Raw genomic sequence first — 17,166 nt, 5'->3', positions numbered from 1 at the left:
GATTGGAGGAATCCATCTGCTCGGTTTTGATCTTTATGATGGCCATTGCTTCTTTGTCATCTGACCCTGGTGATCTTATATATTTTATGTATCCTGTAAAAGTGCAGAATTTTAAAATGTTTGAAATATGACTCTTTCTACTCAAACTTAGTTTATTTCCATGATTCATACTACATTTTGAACACTGTCCATGTCCAATTGAGTTCATTAAGGAAGAACAGTTTTTCATATTATGAAAGGCAAAAATAAAACGAAGATCTGAATATTGTTTATTAAAATGGGTTTTGTCAGGTAGATGATTTTCATAAACAAAATAATCACTTTTCAATTGTTGATCACAGGTTTTTCCATGAGGCTCCATGAAACACTGCTGTTGTCAATGAAAAAATGTTGTTATGTATGTATCAAATGTTCTTTTGGATTTGTAGTGGATCTGAAGACTAGCTTTTATTTCTTCACAACCTGAATGACATCCTCATGTTCCATGATGTGTGTCAGTCCTACTCTCTGAGGACTGTACTTTGTGCTTGTTCCCTGTGATCCAAAAAGACAGCAGTAGTTTAAGGAAAAAGGAGGGGGAAAAAACAGAACAAAAGCAAGAGTATATTTCACGTGAAGAAGGATCTTACCCAGACAAGTGCGTATTTGAACTGGCTAGCTAATGTCCTGTGGATTCTGTGACACTGGAAGAAATAAGAAGCACAATCATGAATCTGACTGATACAATATAAATATATATGGACCATTCTACAGAATTGGTGCAAACTGATGTCCCACAACCAAGATGTACATCTTAGATGTATTGAAACCCACAATAACATTTAAAATATCAGTAAGCTTAACATACTGTATATAAAATCATCATTTAGTGGGTACTTGCGATTGCAAACTTGCACTTGGGAAAAAATATATTTTTAAATTTTTTTTTTTAAGTTGAGTTCCAAAAAAACTGTTTTATATTTTCGTTGCAAATTATGAAAATTTATGTTAAAAAAAACAGCATCTACTGTGTTTAGTATAATATTTCAAAACAAATATGTGACCCTGGACCACAAAACCGGTGTTAAGTAGCACGGGTTTATTTGTAGCAGTAGCCAAAAATACATAGTATGGCTCAAAATTATTGATTTTTCTTTTATGCCAAAAATCATTAGCATATTAATTAAAGATCATGTTCCATGAAGATATTTTGTAAATTTTCTACCATAAATATATCAAAACTTGATTTTTGATTAGTAATATGCATTGCTAAGAACTTCATTTGGACAACTTTTAAGGTATTTTTCTCAATATTTAGATTGTTTTGCATCCTCACATTCCAGGTTTTCAAATAGTTGTATCTCAGACAAACATTGTCCTATTTTAACACACAATATATCAATGGAAAGCTTATTTACTTAGCTTTCAGATGACGCGAGAATCTAAATTTCGATAAATTTACACTTATTACTGGTTTTGTGGTCCAGGGTCACATATGAGAATACATGAAAGTTGCCGGTATCACAGGAAAACGAAACAGGAGACATACCACATGTTCAACTGACGCTCCTCGTCTCATGATTATAGGGTCACCGAAATCTGGGCGTGCTTAACAACAGTAAAAATAAAAACAGAGTAAGAACCGGGGGGATAAAAACACTAATTACAAAAACTGTTATTTTTATTTATTATTCTAGCTTTCATGGCAAACTCTGAAAGGAAACTTTACAAATTAAAATTATGATTTACATTTCAAATGTGAACCTTATGCAACACCATCTGTTCAAGAGGATATAAATGAACCAAAAACTGTTTGACATGGTTTATACTAAAAGATCTAATAAATAATGAACAAATTAACAAATTAAAATGCATAAAGGGATAGTTGACCCAAAAATGAAAATTCTGTCATTAATTAAGAAATGACTGTCATGTCGTTCCAAGAGAAGAAATTGTCATAGTTTTTGTTTTCTTTGCAAAAAATATTTTTGTAGCTTCATAACATTACAGTTGAACCACTGATGACACATGGACTATTTTATCAATGTTCTTGCTACCATTCTGTGCCTTGAACGAGGTAGTTGCGTTGCTTTCAATGAAGGGTAAGCTCTCGGATTTCATCAGAAATGTATTCATTTGTGTTGTGAAGATGAACGAAGGTTTGGAACGACATGAGGGTGTGTAATTAATGACAGAGTTTCATTTTTGGGTGAACTATTCCTAAAAAAAACCCTAATAATTAATTAATTGAATGTATTAATAATAAACAAGCAGCTTTAAAATGTCAGTAAGGCAGAAATCTCTGAAATATATTAGCCTATATATTTTTTTATTATATACTATATATATATTATGTTGGAAAACAGGGGACTTTTAAGTTTTTAAGTTTCAGGGTAAAAAAAAACTTCAAGTGACAATAATTTGAAGACCAAAAAAAGCTTACCTCCTCTCTTCTTAGTGTATATGCAGATCAGAGCCAGGTATTCCCATAACTGCTCAAGGAGGTAATCTAGATTCAGCTTCATGCCACAACTGATCACTACACTGTTAGGTCTATGGGCAAGACGATCCACTTCCTCTATAGATATCTGATCCACTTTGTTGTACACCTGTAACAAGACAGATTAATTATATCACATTTACTGACATATATTAAAAACTAAGAAGCTTTGCATCAGGCTGATACATGTATTGAAAAATACACTCACATATAAGCAAGGCATGTACACTCTGTTGCCCACAATGACGTCAATAAATTCATCAGGAGTGGAGTCCTCTCTGAACAAAACCTCAGCGTTGAAGATTTCTGAAGTCATGTTAAGGTTGATGTCGCTCATTATTAGAGGAAAATAAAAAAGTGAATAAACAAGGCTAAAGGATACTGTACTCATGAAGAATGAGCTGAACAAGCTTCTCAGAGCACTGTGTGAGGGGAACCGTTGAATTGTACGATAGACCACCACCCTTTTTAGGCTGAAAAAACAAATCTTTATTAAGTATAAGCAATAAAAATTGCAACAGGAATAATGATCTCTAAATGTAGCCAATACTATTATCACAATATTATATGCTGTAATTTCAGGAGTTTATGTTTTTAAATTTATGTCGATTAATCATCATTTATATGTGTATTAATTGTGGATGATTAAAGTTCATTAATATTAATCGAAAGTGCCTTTGTTGTTAAAGGTTTATTCGTCTTTATTGAAAGTCTCTTATGCTCACTCAGGCTGCATTTACTTAATTAAAAAAAGTCAACAATAATATTGTGATATACTATTTTAATTTAAAATAACTGTTTTCTATTTGAATATGTTTTAAAATGTAATTTATTCCTGTGATGGCGAAACTGAATTTTCTGCATCATTACTCCAATCTTCAGTGTCACATGATCCTTCAGAAATCATTTTAATATGTTGAGTTACTGCTTAAAAAACAGTTATTATCAGGTCCGCATGCGCGGCCAAAATAAGAAAATACGCTGTGTAAATAAGGTCAGAGCACGCATTTGTGTACCAACATGGTTGACAGCTGTTAATACCCAAAAAAACATTTTGCATCAACAAACTGTAAAACTGTATAAGATTTCTATTCTAACTGAAAATGATGAAAATTTGTATAGTAAAAAAAGTATATATTATCATTTTATTTTTAAGTTTGCTATAAAATAATTGTATTTTTACTTAATACAACCTTTTTATTTTGAAACACCTTATTATTTTATTTAAGCAATAAGGTATGAGAGGCCGTGCTGTATCGTGAATAAATCACGGCTGAAGGGCGTTGTTACCCCTTCAGCCGTGATTTATTCACGATACAGCACGGCCTCAAGTACCTTATTGCTTTTATAAAATGGTTACCACACAATAAAAATATTAAAATCAAAAATATATATTAATTTATATATATTAAGTTGTATGTTTTCATAAAGTAAAATCATTAACTGCCTTCCGCTGTAAAAAGTAGTCCCTAACTGCTGCAGCTGTGTTTATGTTGCTAAGGGTGGTTGCTAAGGGGGTTCAATGATACACAAAACCGTTGAGTGAAGCGGTCATAGCAGTGCCGTATCATGAATACGACACAGCTGCTGACCAATCAGAATTGAGGAATGGAACTAACCGTTTTATAATTAAAAATAAATGAAGTCCAATTATATTATTATCGCTATTACTAATTTTTTTATATTTAATGAGTCACACTATGTGCAGCGTGAGGACTAAACTAAAACTCCAAGTACTCTTATGAGAACTAGGCTAAAAAACTTATGTGCAGCCCTGGTTATTATTATCAATGTTGAAAACACTTTTGTAAAAAGCCTCATAGAACTGCATTTATTTGAAACATAAATCCTCTGTAACATTATAAATGTCTTTACTGTCACTTTTGACTGAATAAAGATATACAAACAACTTTTGACCAGTTTGAACAACTGTTACGTGTTTTTGTCATTTGCATATTATTAGTTATTTTGTTGAACAAATGCTATTTTGATCAAATCGACTAAAACTCAAGTTAAAAGACATTTAGTCAATATACAAACTCTGACAACAAATAACCTGAAACACCAACCTTAAAATAGATATTTGGTTTGGGGCGGTTGAGTCTGATGCCAACAGATTCAAGTTCTTTTTCCAGAAGTTCCCTAAAAACCAAACCAACCGTCGTCAAACAGAGCAATAGTCCAAACAGAGCAAACATTCTCCACTGCTCCAGCTCACCTCTGAACATCTCCTTTAGTTGCATCCAACATCATGACAACCACATCTGCAGTTCTAGCCACAGCAATCACCTGTCTACCTCTGCCCTTACCTTTAAAACAAAAACACAGACAAAGGAAACATTTAATATGTCAAAATACTAATGCTGTCAAAATTAGCGTGTTACCGCAAGTGATTAATTTGTCCAGTTTAACGGTGTTAGAAACAGTTAATGCACGAATTGACCTGTCCTGTCCTTTCAGCCCATATACTGTGCTCTTAGTAAGCACGCTTCAATTGCATACATAAATGCGGCAGCAAATGCTGTACCCTGTATCATTTCATATTAAAGCACGAATGAAACTACGAGATCCGCGTCACATTCAGCAGTGGCAGCTCTTAAAGTAATAGCAGTCAAATAAGCTAATATCCCAGCTGGTCTGATGTCTATTAATCAAAGAACAAAAGGGAAAAAAAGAGGAAACCAATAACTTTTGTAGCTTTATGGATTGATCTACATTTAACGTAGTATGTAGTGTTTGATATTCAATGTCTGTATATTTCCTACCTGCTGTAAGATTACAAATTTAAGAAATGTTGATCATATGTTCTGACATAGCTTCACAGGAAAATCTAAAGTGAAGTATATTCTATTTAGCTTCTAAAGGTACAGATGATGACATTCTAAGAAGATCAAATCAGGCAGCCCAGGTGTCTGAGACATTAACCTTTTGTTCTCAAGCTACAGCGATGCCTTTGTCTCTATGATAATGTGAAGGTATGGGCAATACTGTCAGACTGATTGGATTAGCACCTATGCCTATGAATGACACTGTTATGATAATGAGATCAGGGCTGGGGAACTCTGGTAACGGGCTGATTCCTGTACTGCATTTGCATGCTTTGTTTAGATTGACTCCACCTCTATGTTTTCCTCTCCCCCTGGAAATGTATTTAAACTGTATTGTATCTGACATTAGTCAGACGACTTTTGATGACTGCAGCGAACGATCAGCTAGGATCTCAATAAAGAGAAACTTCTGCTTCAAGATATCCAAAACGTCTCCTGGTCTCTGAGAAAAGTTCACAACAGTTTTGGTGCCGTGACCCGGATAGAGTTCCAGCTTCTTCACCTGAATCCAGATTGAAACAGCAAGCTCAACAGAAGATCTGCTTTCAAGACTGCATCTTTTGGAATCCAGAGCGAAACTTCCAGCTGAACAAAGATTTCCATGAATCTTCCTTTACAACCAAGGGTTGGTGAGTGCTACTCTATCCAAAAGAACCGCTAAAGACCAGTACATATAGTTATCCTCTGCGCCGTCAGAGAAGAGTTAACAGACAGCTGTAGGGTTTAGTTAACTAAGTTATCCTCTAAAGGTGTTCTTTTAGAGATGAAAAGTTACCCTCTGTTAATTCAGGGAAGTTTAGCATTACGTGCTAAAGTTGTTTATCCTCTGTTCACTCAGGGAAGATTAACATTACGTGTTAATATTTGTTATCCTCTGTTTATTCAGGGAAGGTTAACTACAGCTATTACAGTTTAGTTAACTAAGTTACCCTCTAAAGTTGTTCTTTTAGAGAAGAGTTGTTTATCCTCTGTTAATTCAGGGAAGTTTAGCATTACGTGCTAAAGTTGTTTATCCTCTGTTCACTCAGGGAAGGTTAACATTACGTTAATATTTGTTCACCCTCTGTTTTTTTGGCAGGGAAGAGTTGTTTATCCTCTGTTAATTCAGGGAAGTTTAGCATTACGTGCTAAAGTTGTTTATCCTCTGTTCACTCAGGGAAGATTAACATTACGTGTTAATATTTGTTATCCTCTGTTTATTCAGGGAAGGTTAACTACAGCTATTACAGTTTAGTTAACTAAGTTACCCTCTAAAGTTGTTCTTTTAGAGAAGAGTTGTTTATCCTCTGTTCACCCAGGGAAGTTTAGCATTACGTGCTAAAATTGTTTATCCTCTGTTTCATGGCAAATCCTCTGTTTTAAGCAGGGAAGTTTAGCATTAAAGTGCTAAAATTTGTTATCCTCTGTTTTGGCAGAGAAGTTTAGCATTAAGTGCTAGTAGTTTGTGTTGTCCTCTGTTAATTCAGGGAAGGTTAACAATAGTTGATCTGTGTTAACAAGCGTACCCTCTGTTGATCAGAGAAGTTTTAGTGTTGTGATTGCGTGGTAGCAAGGAAACTCGCAAAATGGTTAGAAAGAATGCTAGGCTAATTCCAACCACAGAGAAAGGTGGACTAGCTACGCCATTATGGACAGACGATGAGTTTAAATCATTGTTAGGAGAGCATATGGACTCAATAGTGACTGAGTCAGTAAAATTTGATTTGACACAGAAATTTGGTATTGATCCAGATAAAGTTTGGTCAATTGAAGAATGCAAAAAGGTACTCGGAACATGTATCCGAAAGAAAAACCTAAAAGGCATTATCTGCTGCCACAGAGAATTTACACTATCCTTAGCACAAGAACAGGCTCAGGTTATCACTAAGTTGAAAGAACAAAATCAACAGCTGCACACTCGATTGTCTTGTTTCACTGAAAAGGTGGGCCATAACCAGGCCTTAACCAAAAGTGATTCAAAAGACCAACAGTCAGATGAAAGCTATCCTGACTTACAGTCTTCATGTAGACAAGACAGTAGCAATACTATAACGATGGAAGAAAATGCAGTAAATTCAGTGAAGGTTTGTGGTGCTAGGAGAAGATCTCAGGGAATTGAAAATGTTCCTCCCAACTCTTCTGTTGTTCAGGTACAAGCAATTGCAAGAATGCTTGGACCTAAAGACATAGAGAGATTGTCCCAGAGCTTACCTTCAGCACGCACAGGTTTTTCTGAATTCAGAAGAGCATTGAACAGCAAAATGCGTCTTTATGACATGTCGTTAGCAGAAGTCACACAGCTGATGTCACAAATTCTAACTGAATCTGAATTCAACAGTTTTGAGTCTGCTGTTACTTCTGAACTACAACATGCCAGTAAAGGCGATTTGAGAGAAGGTGTTTTAAAAATTCTAAAGAATATCATAGGACCCAAAACAGACTGGTCCAGAATCACTAACTGTGTGCAAAAGAAGGATGAAACTGTAAGTGAGTACACTGAAAGGTTTTGTCAGTCAGCTGCAGCATACAGTGGAATAGTTGACACTCCAGAGAAGGTGCTAGATGATAAAGGACCACTAGCTCGTACATGGTTTGATGGCCTTTTAATTGAATATAGAAATGCACTGCCTTTCTTAGATCTCACATGGTCCAATAGAACCCTGCAAAGCAACTTGGACAGGTTAGCTATTTGGGAAAGAAACTCTGATGTTAAAGCCAGAGTAAAGATTGCAGCAGCTTCCTTTAAGTTGAAAACAGAGAACCGACAGGAAAGTAAATGTCCTAAGAGAGAGGGTAGTTGTCATTACTGCGGTAAACCTGGACACTTGATGAAAGAATGCAGGAAAAACAAAAAATACGTAAAAGAAATGAACAATGTTAATCAGCTTTTACACAGTCTGCTAGCAATGCTAAAACAGCACCTCCCCACTACACCAAACTCACTGGGCAGCTTGCTGAGGTGCTAACCGTTAAGGCTGTGAATTCTTAATTACCCCAGTAATCTACAACAAAGATGAAAGACTCTTTGTTAACAGAACAAAGGGAAGTTGAATATCACTCCCCCCAAACTTGGGGACACTTGGTGAAGAACACTCACAGCCATACCAGAATATTCTATTCAGTCACCCATCCTCTGTTATGATGTCTACCAGGACTGATGTTTAATTAGAGGACTGAAATGTAGTGATTGCATTGTTTTGGAAATACATGTATTTTTGTTCTGCATTAGGAACTTATGTCTCACACTATACAGTGTGCACAACACTTAAAGGGACAGATTAGGACACACAAACCAGTGAGGAGCCCAGGAAAGAACCGAAGTGCAATAGGCCTCGGGGGCCAATCCTGCGGTGAACATTTCCTCATAGGTTTTTCCCCATTAGTACTTTCAATCCCCACCTCACTGGTCTATTAGGTGTCAAATTAAGATTAGGTTAAGAAGGAAAAAAAAAACACTATCCGATCACTAGAATTTTAATGTAATAAATAAAACCACTATACGATCAACAGAAGTCTAAAAATGTCTATGCATGAATACTGCTGGTCTGCTGTTTCTTTGTTTTTCTTGTGTTTCAGGTGTGTATGCCAAGTCATCTTCATAAGAGAAACCCTGGTGTGAAGCATCACTTCAGACATCCATGAACAAGCTTCATGAGGACAAAGAGTCATCTGAGTGAATCTACGTGGGAAACGGACTACAGAAAACAGACAGCTTCACAGCTATTCAGGCGCCATAGACTTCAAGACTTCCACTCTTACGCTACATGATTTTCTGTGACATCATGTAGTTTGTACGACATTTCACCATCCCTTGTCGTATGTGTCAACAGTTATGGTTCTGAAAAGAACTATTACACCTACGTAAATCTAGGACAAGACACAGGATAATGTTATATGTGCCTGTAACTTTTACAAGTTACATGACTGCAAGATGGGGCTTATGTTAACCAACATAGGCTACAGAATGAACTTATGGAGGTTTAAATTTGTTTTATGTGAGAGTTATTAGAACTCTCAAAGAGGGGATTGTAAGATTACAAATTTAAGAAATGTTGATCATATGTTCTGACATAGCTTCACAGGAAAATCTAAAGTGAAGTATATTCTATTTAGCTTCTAAAGGTACAGATGATGACATTCTAAGAAGATCAAATCAGGCAGCCCAGGTGTCTGAGACATTAACCTTTTGTTCTCAAGCTACAGCGATGCCTTTGTCTCTATGATAATGTGAAGGTATGGGCAATACTGTCAGACTGATTGGATTAGCACCTATGCCTATGAATGACACTGTTATGATAATGAGATCAGGGCTGGGGAACTCTGGTAACGGGCTGATTCCTGTACTGCATTTGCATGCTTTGTTTAGATTGACTCCACCTCTATGTTTTCCTCTCCCCCTGGAAATGTATTTAAACTGTATTGTATCTGACATTAGTCAGACGACTTTTGATGACTGCAGCGAACGATCAGCTAGGATCTCAATAAAGAGAAACTTCTGCTTCAAGATATCCAAAACGTCTCCTGGTCTCTGAGAAAAGTTCACAACACTGCTGAAGGGAACATGTAAATAATAGGTTTATGTGAAGACTGTTTTAAGTGTACTTAAATTAGAAGTTGTTATTTTTTAAAGTCTAATAAATGTTAAAATGGATAGCTCTTAATTATACTGTAATGTTAAATGACTACAGTCAATGGTTAAATCATAGGGGGGAAAACAGTTTCAGAGACATCAGTAGTATTGGTATCAATAGCTCTGTTTCCATTACCCTTTAAACTGTGCAAATTGAAAATACACCTAATGGAAACGCGCCAATTGCGCAAAAAAGTTTTTATGCTCACATGAGTTGATTTTTCAGGCAATTTGAAAAAAAGGAATATTTGACAAAACAGTAATGGAAATGTCGCATTTATTGGTCACATTCGATTAAATATAGCCAAAATCTCACAAAAATCCGTTGCCATGACTTATCGTGAGAGAAAACAAATACGATTTAGTCTCATAACATCGTTTAAATCGAAACGCCATCATTTCATAATACTTTTTAATCGACATTTATAAAATATCACCAAAGTTTTGCGCAATTCTGAAAATGAAAACGCAGCTAGTGATACTTTTAGTCATAAAAAAGGCGGCATTAAACAAATATACTGTCTTTATATTGTTTCTACATTAATTTAAAAAGAGAATGTGAAATTATTGCAATATAAAAGTATATTTAAAAACCTTAATGTTAAGTGGGATTAATCATGAGTCATTTCAGAAAACTGTGCAATTAATTTGTTCTTTTTTTGACAGCACTACAAAATACACACGCAAAATTATGTTACTCTTCAAAACACAAATAAACATACCTTGTGCAGCCCCCTCAATGATACCAGGCAAATCCAGCAGCTGAATGTTGGCACCTTTGTACTAGAATTGATTTTTTTTAATTAAAAGAAACCCGTATCATGTTGGTTATTATAATTATTAATAACAACAAACAGAAATAAGATTTAAACAAAAATAGTTCGAAAAGAAAAATATTTTAGAATAAATAATACCTCGATGACACCAGGAATGCAGGTCAAGGTGGTGAATTCATATGAAGCTGCTTCACTTTCTGTTGATGTCATTAAACTGAGAAATGTAGACTACAAAAACACAATGAATTAGAGCCTTTTTTAAATTAATGAATTCATGTTTTTTTAGTGCAAAAAACAGAATTGATATCACACATATTGCTAATAGAAAATGTTTGTGTACATTAGACAAAATTTCATAATACATCCGTTGTCAAGAGAGAAAAATAAATAATTTGCTAAAGACAAAAGAGGAGACGGAAAAAACATTTATTTATACATAAGTTTAAGTATATGCATTAAAGTCACTAAAGTCAGTTCTACTTACTTTATTATTTAGTGTAGATGAAATGGTATTAAAAATACTTTTCAAATTCTTTTGCAAAAATGTTGGTTTGTTGCTGGTGAACTTATAATTGTGGATATACAATTTGCAGAGAACATAAATCAATAACAAAGCTAGAATTTTCTTTCATAGAGTCACATTCATAGTGTCCTAAAATATTGTCTTTAAAGGTTATTATTTCTATCTTTCGGGATTTTATCATTAATAAATGTGACAATACTTCAACGAAAACAACGTTGTTCATTATAGTGACAGGTCCAAAATAAATGGAAGAGCTTCCGTGCGAGTTCAGTTTCATATTTCTTCATGTGACCCTGAACCACAAAACCAGTCCTAAGTAGCACAGGTATATTTGTAGCAATAGCCAACAATACATTGTACAGGTCAAAATTACAGTTATATTTTATGCCAAAAATCATTAAGGTATTACTTAAAGGTCATGTCCCATAAAGAAGATTAGTAATATGCATTGCTAATAACTTCATTTTGGCAATTTAGATTTTTTTTTTTTTTGCACCCTCAGATTACAAATTTTCACAGTTGTATCTCGACCAAATATTGTCCTATACTAACAAACCAGATTCAGATGATTTATACATCTCAATTTCAAAACATTTTACCTTTATGACTGATTTTGTGGTTCAGGGAGACAAATGTTTGAAGGGGTAAGATAGTTTGAACAAGACTTATTTTACTTTATTAGTGAGAAAATATTTTTGTAGCAAGGACCAAATCTGGTTCCAATTTAGATTTTTGAATAGTCCATCCAAAATACTGTGCAGATGTCATAATTTGTACCTTGCCGACTGAGGGGAATCCAATCAGGGCCACTCTAGCATCACCAGATTTCATAACATCAAAGCCTTCACCTTTGGCTCCAGCTGATTTTGAGGGCTCCAGAAGCTGGGCTCTGTATTTGGCTAGCTTGGCTTTTAATAAACCCAGATGGTACTCAGTTGCTGGAAAACAAGTTTGGAAGTAATCAGGATTTAATTGATTAAAAGTAACGTTAAACAGACACTAAAGGCCCATGACGGGACATTTAAGGAAGGATCTTGGCTTACCTTTATTCTTCTGTGTTCGAGAGATTTCTCTCTCTATCTCTGCTATCTTCTCCAGAATTCCCATTGTTAGTCAGGTTGACTATATTTCTTATGTGAAGCCTGTGAACATTACAGCAGTGTGAAATAAAGCATGTCAGTCATACTGTACAGACCATCTGCTCTCTGGCTACGTTGTCAGTAGTAAGCTAAGCTAGCAGGCACTTATACAAACACTATTGCGGATTGAGCTGTCATTGAAAAATCATGCAAAATGCCTACTTATATGAATGCAACTCTTCCGAAAGTCTTAGATATTGTCATTCGCGTATTTAGAGGAGTGAATGTTTTGATAATTACAGTTTAAGACAGCCCGAAGTCTGCAGCATGGACTGCTAGTGACGTCACCACCCGCTGGCTGACAGTGCTGCGGAGAAATTGCTCCGAAGTGAAACAAATTCTTTAATATTTAATTCCTGAACATTTATTTTAATATAGTACTTTAATATAAAGTGATATGCCAGGTATAGTGTGTTTACCCGTTGTTGGCATACTGTGGATAACTGACATAAAACCAACACATAATCAATAACAAACGTTCCTATGATGCATAACAGTAGATGAATCGTTTCCAGGAATCGGTTCAATCGAACAGGCATTTCAAAGAATCGTTTTTTCACCTCAGAACATAATTACGTCGTTATTTTGTCAATGGCTCGTTCTATTAAAGCGACGTGAAGGCACCTGTCGCTGTTTTATAAACAATTCAGATCAGTTTTGTGAACCGCTTAACTTAGCGTGCTCAAATAGAAGATCTGGCTCAAAATAACGATTCGATCACCTCGGAAATACACAGGTTGCCAAGTCCGCGGTTTAACCGCATAACATGGCTATTCCTAAACTTGCTTGTATTTAAATATTTCACTCTATCCACCTTTTCTTTTCGTAAGAGTTTGCCGTTTATAAATTTTATGGGTGTGGCTTCTGGTCTCATCCGCGTCCAGCTATTTTTTAGCTGTACAAAACAGCTCATATTGCAAATGGGTGTGTCTTACCATATTATTTTAATGTATTATCTTAATTTGAACACACTGGTTTGTAGTGCAAACAGTTTTACCGTTTACTGCACGTTGTTTTTCTTCTCCTTATAGCTGATATGAGTCTCACCCATAATTTCATGTTGAAGAAAAAGATGGATACAATTTATATTAGCCATAATAAAACTGTGTTGGATAACTGGTGATGAGACTGTGTGCAGAAAATAACAAGCGTGAGCTTAGAACAAAATCTTTAAACTCTAAATAGTTATTTTCAAGTAGTTCAAAAGCCACCTTCCAAGGAATTGTATTCACCAACTGTTAATATTAAGGTACGACAATTTTATGTATCAAAGCAGACTGCGTAAGTTGTCAAATGTGTTCAATGCAAACAGTAAAATATGTATTTTAGCTATGTAAGTGGCATGTTTTATGTTTTGATATTTGTGTTCGTTTTTAAGATGGGTTTTTTTACGGAGATCTGGCAACCCCGGTGGTACATAACGCATCTTCCGATTTTAAACATGGCAGCTGCTGCGGGGTCGCGATCTTCAACGCAGAACAACGCGGGTATGGAGGGCTTCCCGTTCCCCTTAGCAGGCAAACCACCTGAGGAAAGGACGAGTAAGGATCAGACCAATACCGGAGAGCCGAAAAAGAAACCGTGCCGAGCGTGTACGGATTTTAAATCATGGATGAAGTTGCAGAAACAGACGTCCTTAGCCTCAGTGCAGGTGAACAGACTGATATCTGACAGTCAGTTGTAGCTATACTTTATAAATATCTTGGCTACTAAAGTAACACAGTTTGTTACAGTGGTTCTCAATCATGGGCCCTCAGAAAACTTCCAAGGGATGACTTTAAAGTATTTACCTTTATGCATTATTAATATTATATATTATTAATATAATAATAACACTTATAATGTAATAAAATATAAATATAATAAGAAAATAATAAATAAGCTCTAATATAATTTAAAATGCTAAACATAACACAAAATCAAGATGTAAACTGAAACCATATTTCTGTATTGCTTTTAAGACATGTAGTTCTTGAAACTTTTGGAATCACAAAATGAATTGTGGTTAATTATTATCATACCAGTCACTACTCCTCTGTTCCATTAGGATTCATAGGTAAAATAACAGAATATTGTGTTTAACAATGGAGAGAAGCCAATCATGATTGTGGCTACTTTTCAGAAACTATAGCTCAGCTGTCAGAGCATTGCATAAACCCAGAGTCATATGTTTGATTCCTAGGAAACACATACATTTGAGGTCAAAAGTTTACATACACCTTGCAGAATCTGCAAAATGCATAGTTTGTCCTTCTGAAGCATCAGTGAGCGTTTGAACCTTCTGTAAAAGTTGCGTATGTGTCCCTCAGTTGTTCTCGGTGTGAAAAGATGGATCTCAAAATCATACAGTCATTGTTGGAAAGGGTTCAAATACACAAAAATGCTGAAAAACCTAAGAATTTGTGGGTTTTTCTGAAGAACATCTGGCAGTTAGGACAAACAAGGAACTCATGAACTATCACTAAACAAAAAACAGCTGTGGATCATTCAGGTCGCAACACAGTATTAAGTATCACGTGTATGAAAACTTTTGAACAGGGTCATTTTTATACATTTTATTATTTTCTCTTGTGCACTGTATGTAAATATAATTTATGTGAAATATCTTCTCCAGGTCAGTACTAAATACAAAATAACATGCATTTAGTATGATCCCTCTTGTTTTAGTAAAACAATTAACATTTTGCAGATTCTGCAAGGTGTATGTAAACTTTTGACCTCAACTGTAGACTGTTCAAATGTATAGCTTGAATGCACTGTACATTGAATTGTGAATGGCTCTTACGCATTAATGTTGTACTAGGACAGTAAACAGTCATGTGATATTTTGAACAGGAAAGCAAGGCAGTGGAGGAGACTCTGCCTGTTGAATGCCCTCTGGACAGAGAAGAACTGGGCAGGAGCTCATGGTCTTTTCTTCACACTATGGCTGCATATTATCCAGACGCACCGACCACAGTACAACGGACAGAGATGACACAGTTCATCAACCTCTTCTCAAAGGTTTTCCCATGTGATGAGTGTGCAGAGGACCTGAAATCAAGGTTATCATCTTTTATTGTTGTGGTTTTTATATTCATCTTTAAGCATTGCAGTGTTTGCATTTGCATTTGGTAGCATATGTTTCTTCTCTTATCAGATTGAAAACAAATCAACCAGACACTAGCAGTCGGCACAACCTCTCACAGTGGCTGTGTCGCCTCCATAATGACATCAACATCCGATTAGGCAAGCCAGAGTTTGACTGCAGCAAGGTGGATGAGCGATGGCGAGATGGCTGGAAAGATGGATCTTGTGACTGAAAACCTCCAACACAACATGAGCCACATGCTGTGCACACCGATTCTGTGGACTTGTCCTGTTTGTTGCAAGTGCCATTCAGGAGTCATGCACAAACATGATACAAGTTGACTTTGCACTAATTGATAGAGTGATTTATTAATATACAGCTGTCTGTACTGTGCTTTTAATAGAGTTTTGCTGTCTGCAAGAGTATGGCATTATGGCCTATATTGCTTTGTAATTATTGAAATCTCAGTAAATGTGAACAGCCCAGAGGCAACTGGATGAACGTTATCAAAATATATGAGACAGCCGGGGGAAAAAAATGCTTTGTTTAGAGCAGTGGTTCTACTAGAGCCCTACAACTATAAGGCCCCTCACTGTAAGACAATAACTGAAAATTCACCAATACTTATGCTATAAAAACAAAGCAGGTTGTTTATTTACATAAACTTGGAGTGACAATTAAAGGTATAGTTTAAAAATGAAAATTTGCTAAAAATGTATTCACTCTCATGCTGTCCAAAATTTAGATGAGCTTGTTTCTTCATTAGTAAAGATTTAGAGAAATTTAGCATTACATCACTTGCTCACTAATGGATCCTCTGCAGTGAATGGGTGCTGTCAGAATGAGGGTCCAAACAGCTGATTAAAAACAACATAATAAAACACAAGTAATGACTCCAATCCATCAATTAATGTCTTATGAAGCAGAAAGATGCGTGTCTGTAATACACAAATCCATCATTAAGATGTTTTGAATTTAAAACCAAATAAAATAGTTTTCTATCCAAAATGTTGCTTTTCTTCTAGTAAAAAAAGAAATATTGTTTGTGTTATCTTAAATCATTTGAAGCTATGAATTGTGCTGTGGTTTACTATATGAATACAAATGGTTTCTGGTTCACAATGAATTATGAATACTAATATATAACTAATTATTAATACTATATATTAATAAGAACGGTTAAAAACAAGCAAAACTCTATTTATTTGCTGCCAATAAATGTGGCAAAGGTAGGCTATAGTATTACACTACCAATCAAAAGTTTTGAACTGAAAGATTTTAAATGTTTTTTAAAGAAATCCCTTCTGCTCACCAAGCCTACATTTATTCAATAGTACAGTAAAAACAGTAACATTTTGAAATATTTTTACTATTTTAAATATTGATTTCAAAGCTGAATTTTAGCGCCATTACTCCAGTCACATGATCCTTTAGAAATCATTCTAACATTCTGAATTGCTGTTAAAACTTTTTTATTATTATGTTGAAAACAGCTGAGTAGAGTTTTTTTTAAGTTTCTTTGATGAATAGAAAGTTCATTTTTTAAATAGAAATCTTTTTAAACATCTTTATCAAGCATCCTTGCTAAATAAAAGTATTAATTTCTATCACAGAAAAAAATACTGACTCCAAGCTTTTGAATGGTATAGTGTATAATGTTACAAAAGCTGTTTATTTCAGATAAAAGCTGGTCTTTGGATCTTTCTATTCATCAAAGAATCCTGAAAAAATTTACTCAATTG

General features: G+C 35.1%; 2 protein-coding genes across 2 annotated transcripts; one reads left to right on the top strand and one right to left on the bottom strand.

Moving 5' to 3' along the window:
• Positions 1 to 252: 252 nt before the first annotated feature.
• On the bottom strand, positions 253 to 12,696 carry drg2 (developmentally regulated GTP binding protein 2). The gene is made up of 13 exons (XM_073833239.1): positions 12,595 to 12,696; positions 12,259 to 12,357; positions 11,993 to 12,153; positions 10,831 to 10,920; positions 10,639 to 10,699; positions 4,698 to 4,788; positions 4,549 to 4,621; positions 2,862 to 2,952; positions 2,688 to 2,785; positions 2,423 to 2,588; positions 1,529 to 1,587; positions 630 to 683; positions 253 to 534 (listed from the first exon to the last, which is right to left on the bottom strand). Exons 2-13 carry the CDS (start codon positions 12,320 to 12,322, stop codon positions 448 to 450), a joined length of 1,095 nt encoding a protein of 364 aa, XP_073689340.1. The 5' UTR covers positions 12,323 to 12,357; positions 12,595 to 12,696; the 3' UTR covers positions 253 to 447.
• Positions 12,697 to 13,795: 1,099 nt separating this feature from the next.
• On the top strand, positions 13,796 to 16,420 carry gfer (growth factor, augmenter of liver regeneration (ERV1 homolog, S. cerevisiae)). The gene is made up of 3 exons (XM_073833232.1): positions 13,796 to 14,005; positions 15,190 to 15,398; positions 15,494 to 16,420. Exons 1-3 carry the CDS (start codon positions 13,796 to 13,798, stop codon positions 15,654 to 15,656), a joined length of 582 nt encoding a protein of 193 aa, XP_073689333.1. The 3' UTR covers positions 15,657 to 16,420.
• The last annotated feature ends 746 nt before the right edge of the window (positions 16,421 to 17,166 follow it).

The sequence above is a fragment of the Garra rufa genome, chromosome 1 (assembly GCF_049309525.1).
Source record: "Garra rufa chromosome 1, GarRuf1.0, whole genome shotgun sequence".
Taxonomy (NCBI): Eukaryota; Metazoa; Chordata; class Actinopteri; order Cypriniformes; family Cyprinidae; genus Garra; species Garra rufa.
Note: the sequence above shows the minus strand (reverse complement) of the source record. Positions and strands in the feature narration are given on the sequence as shown.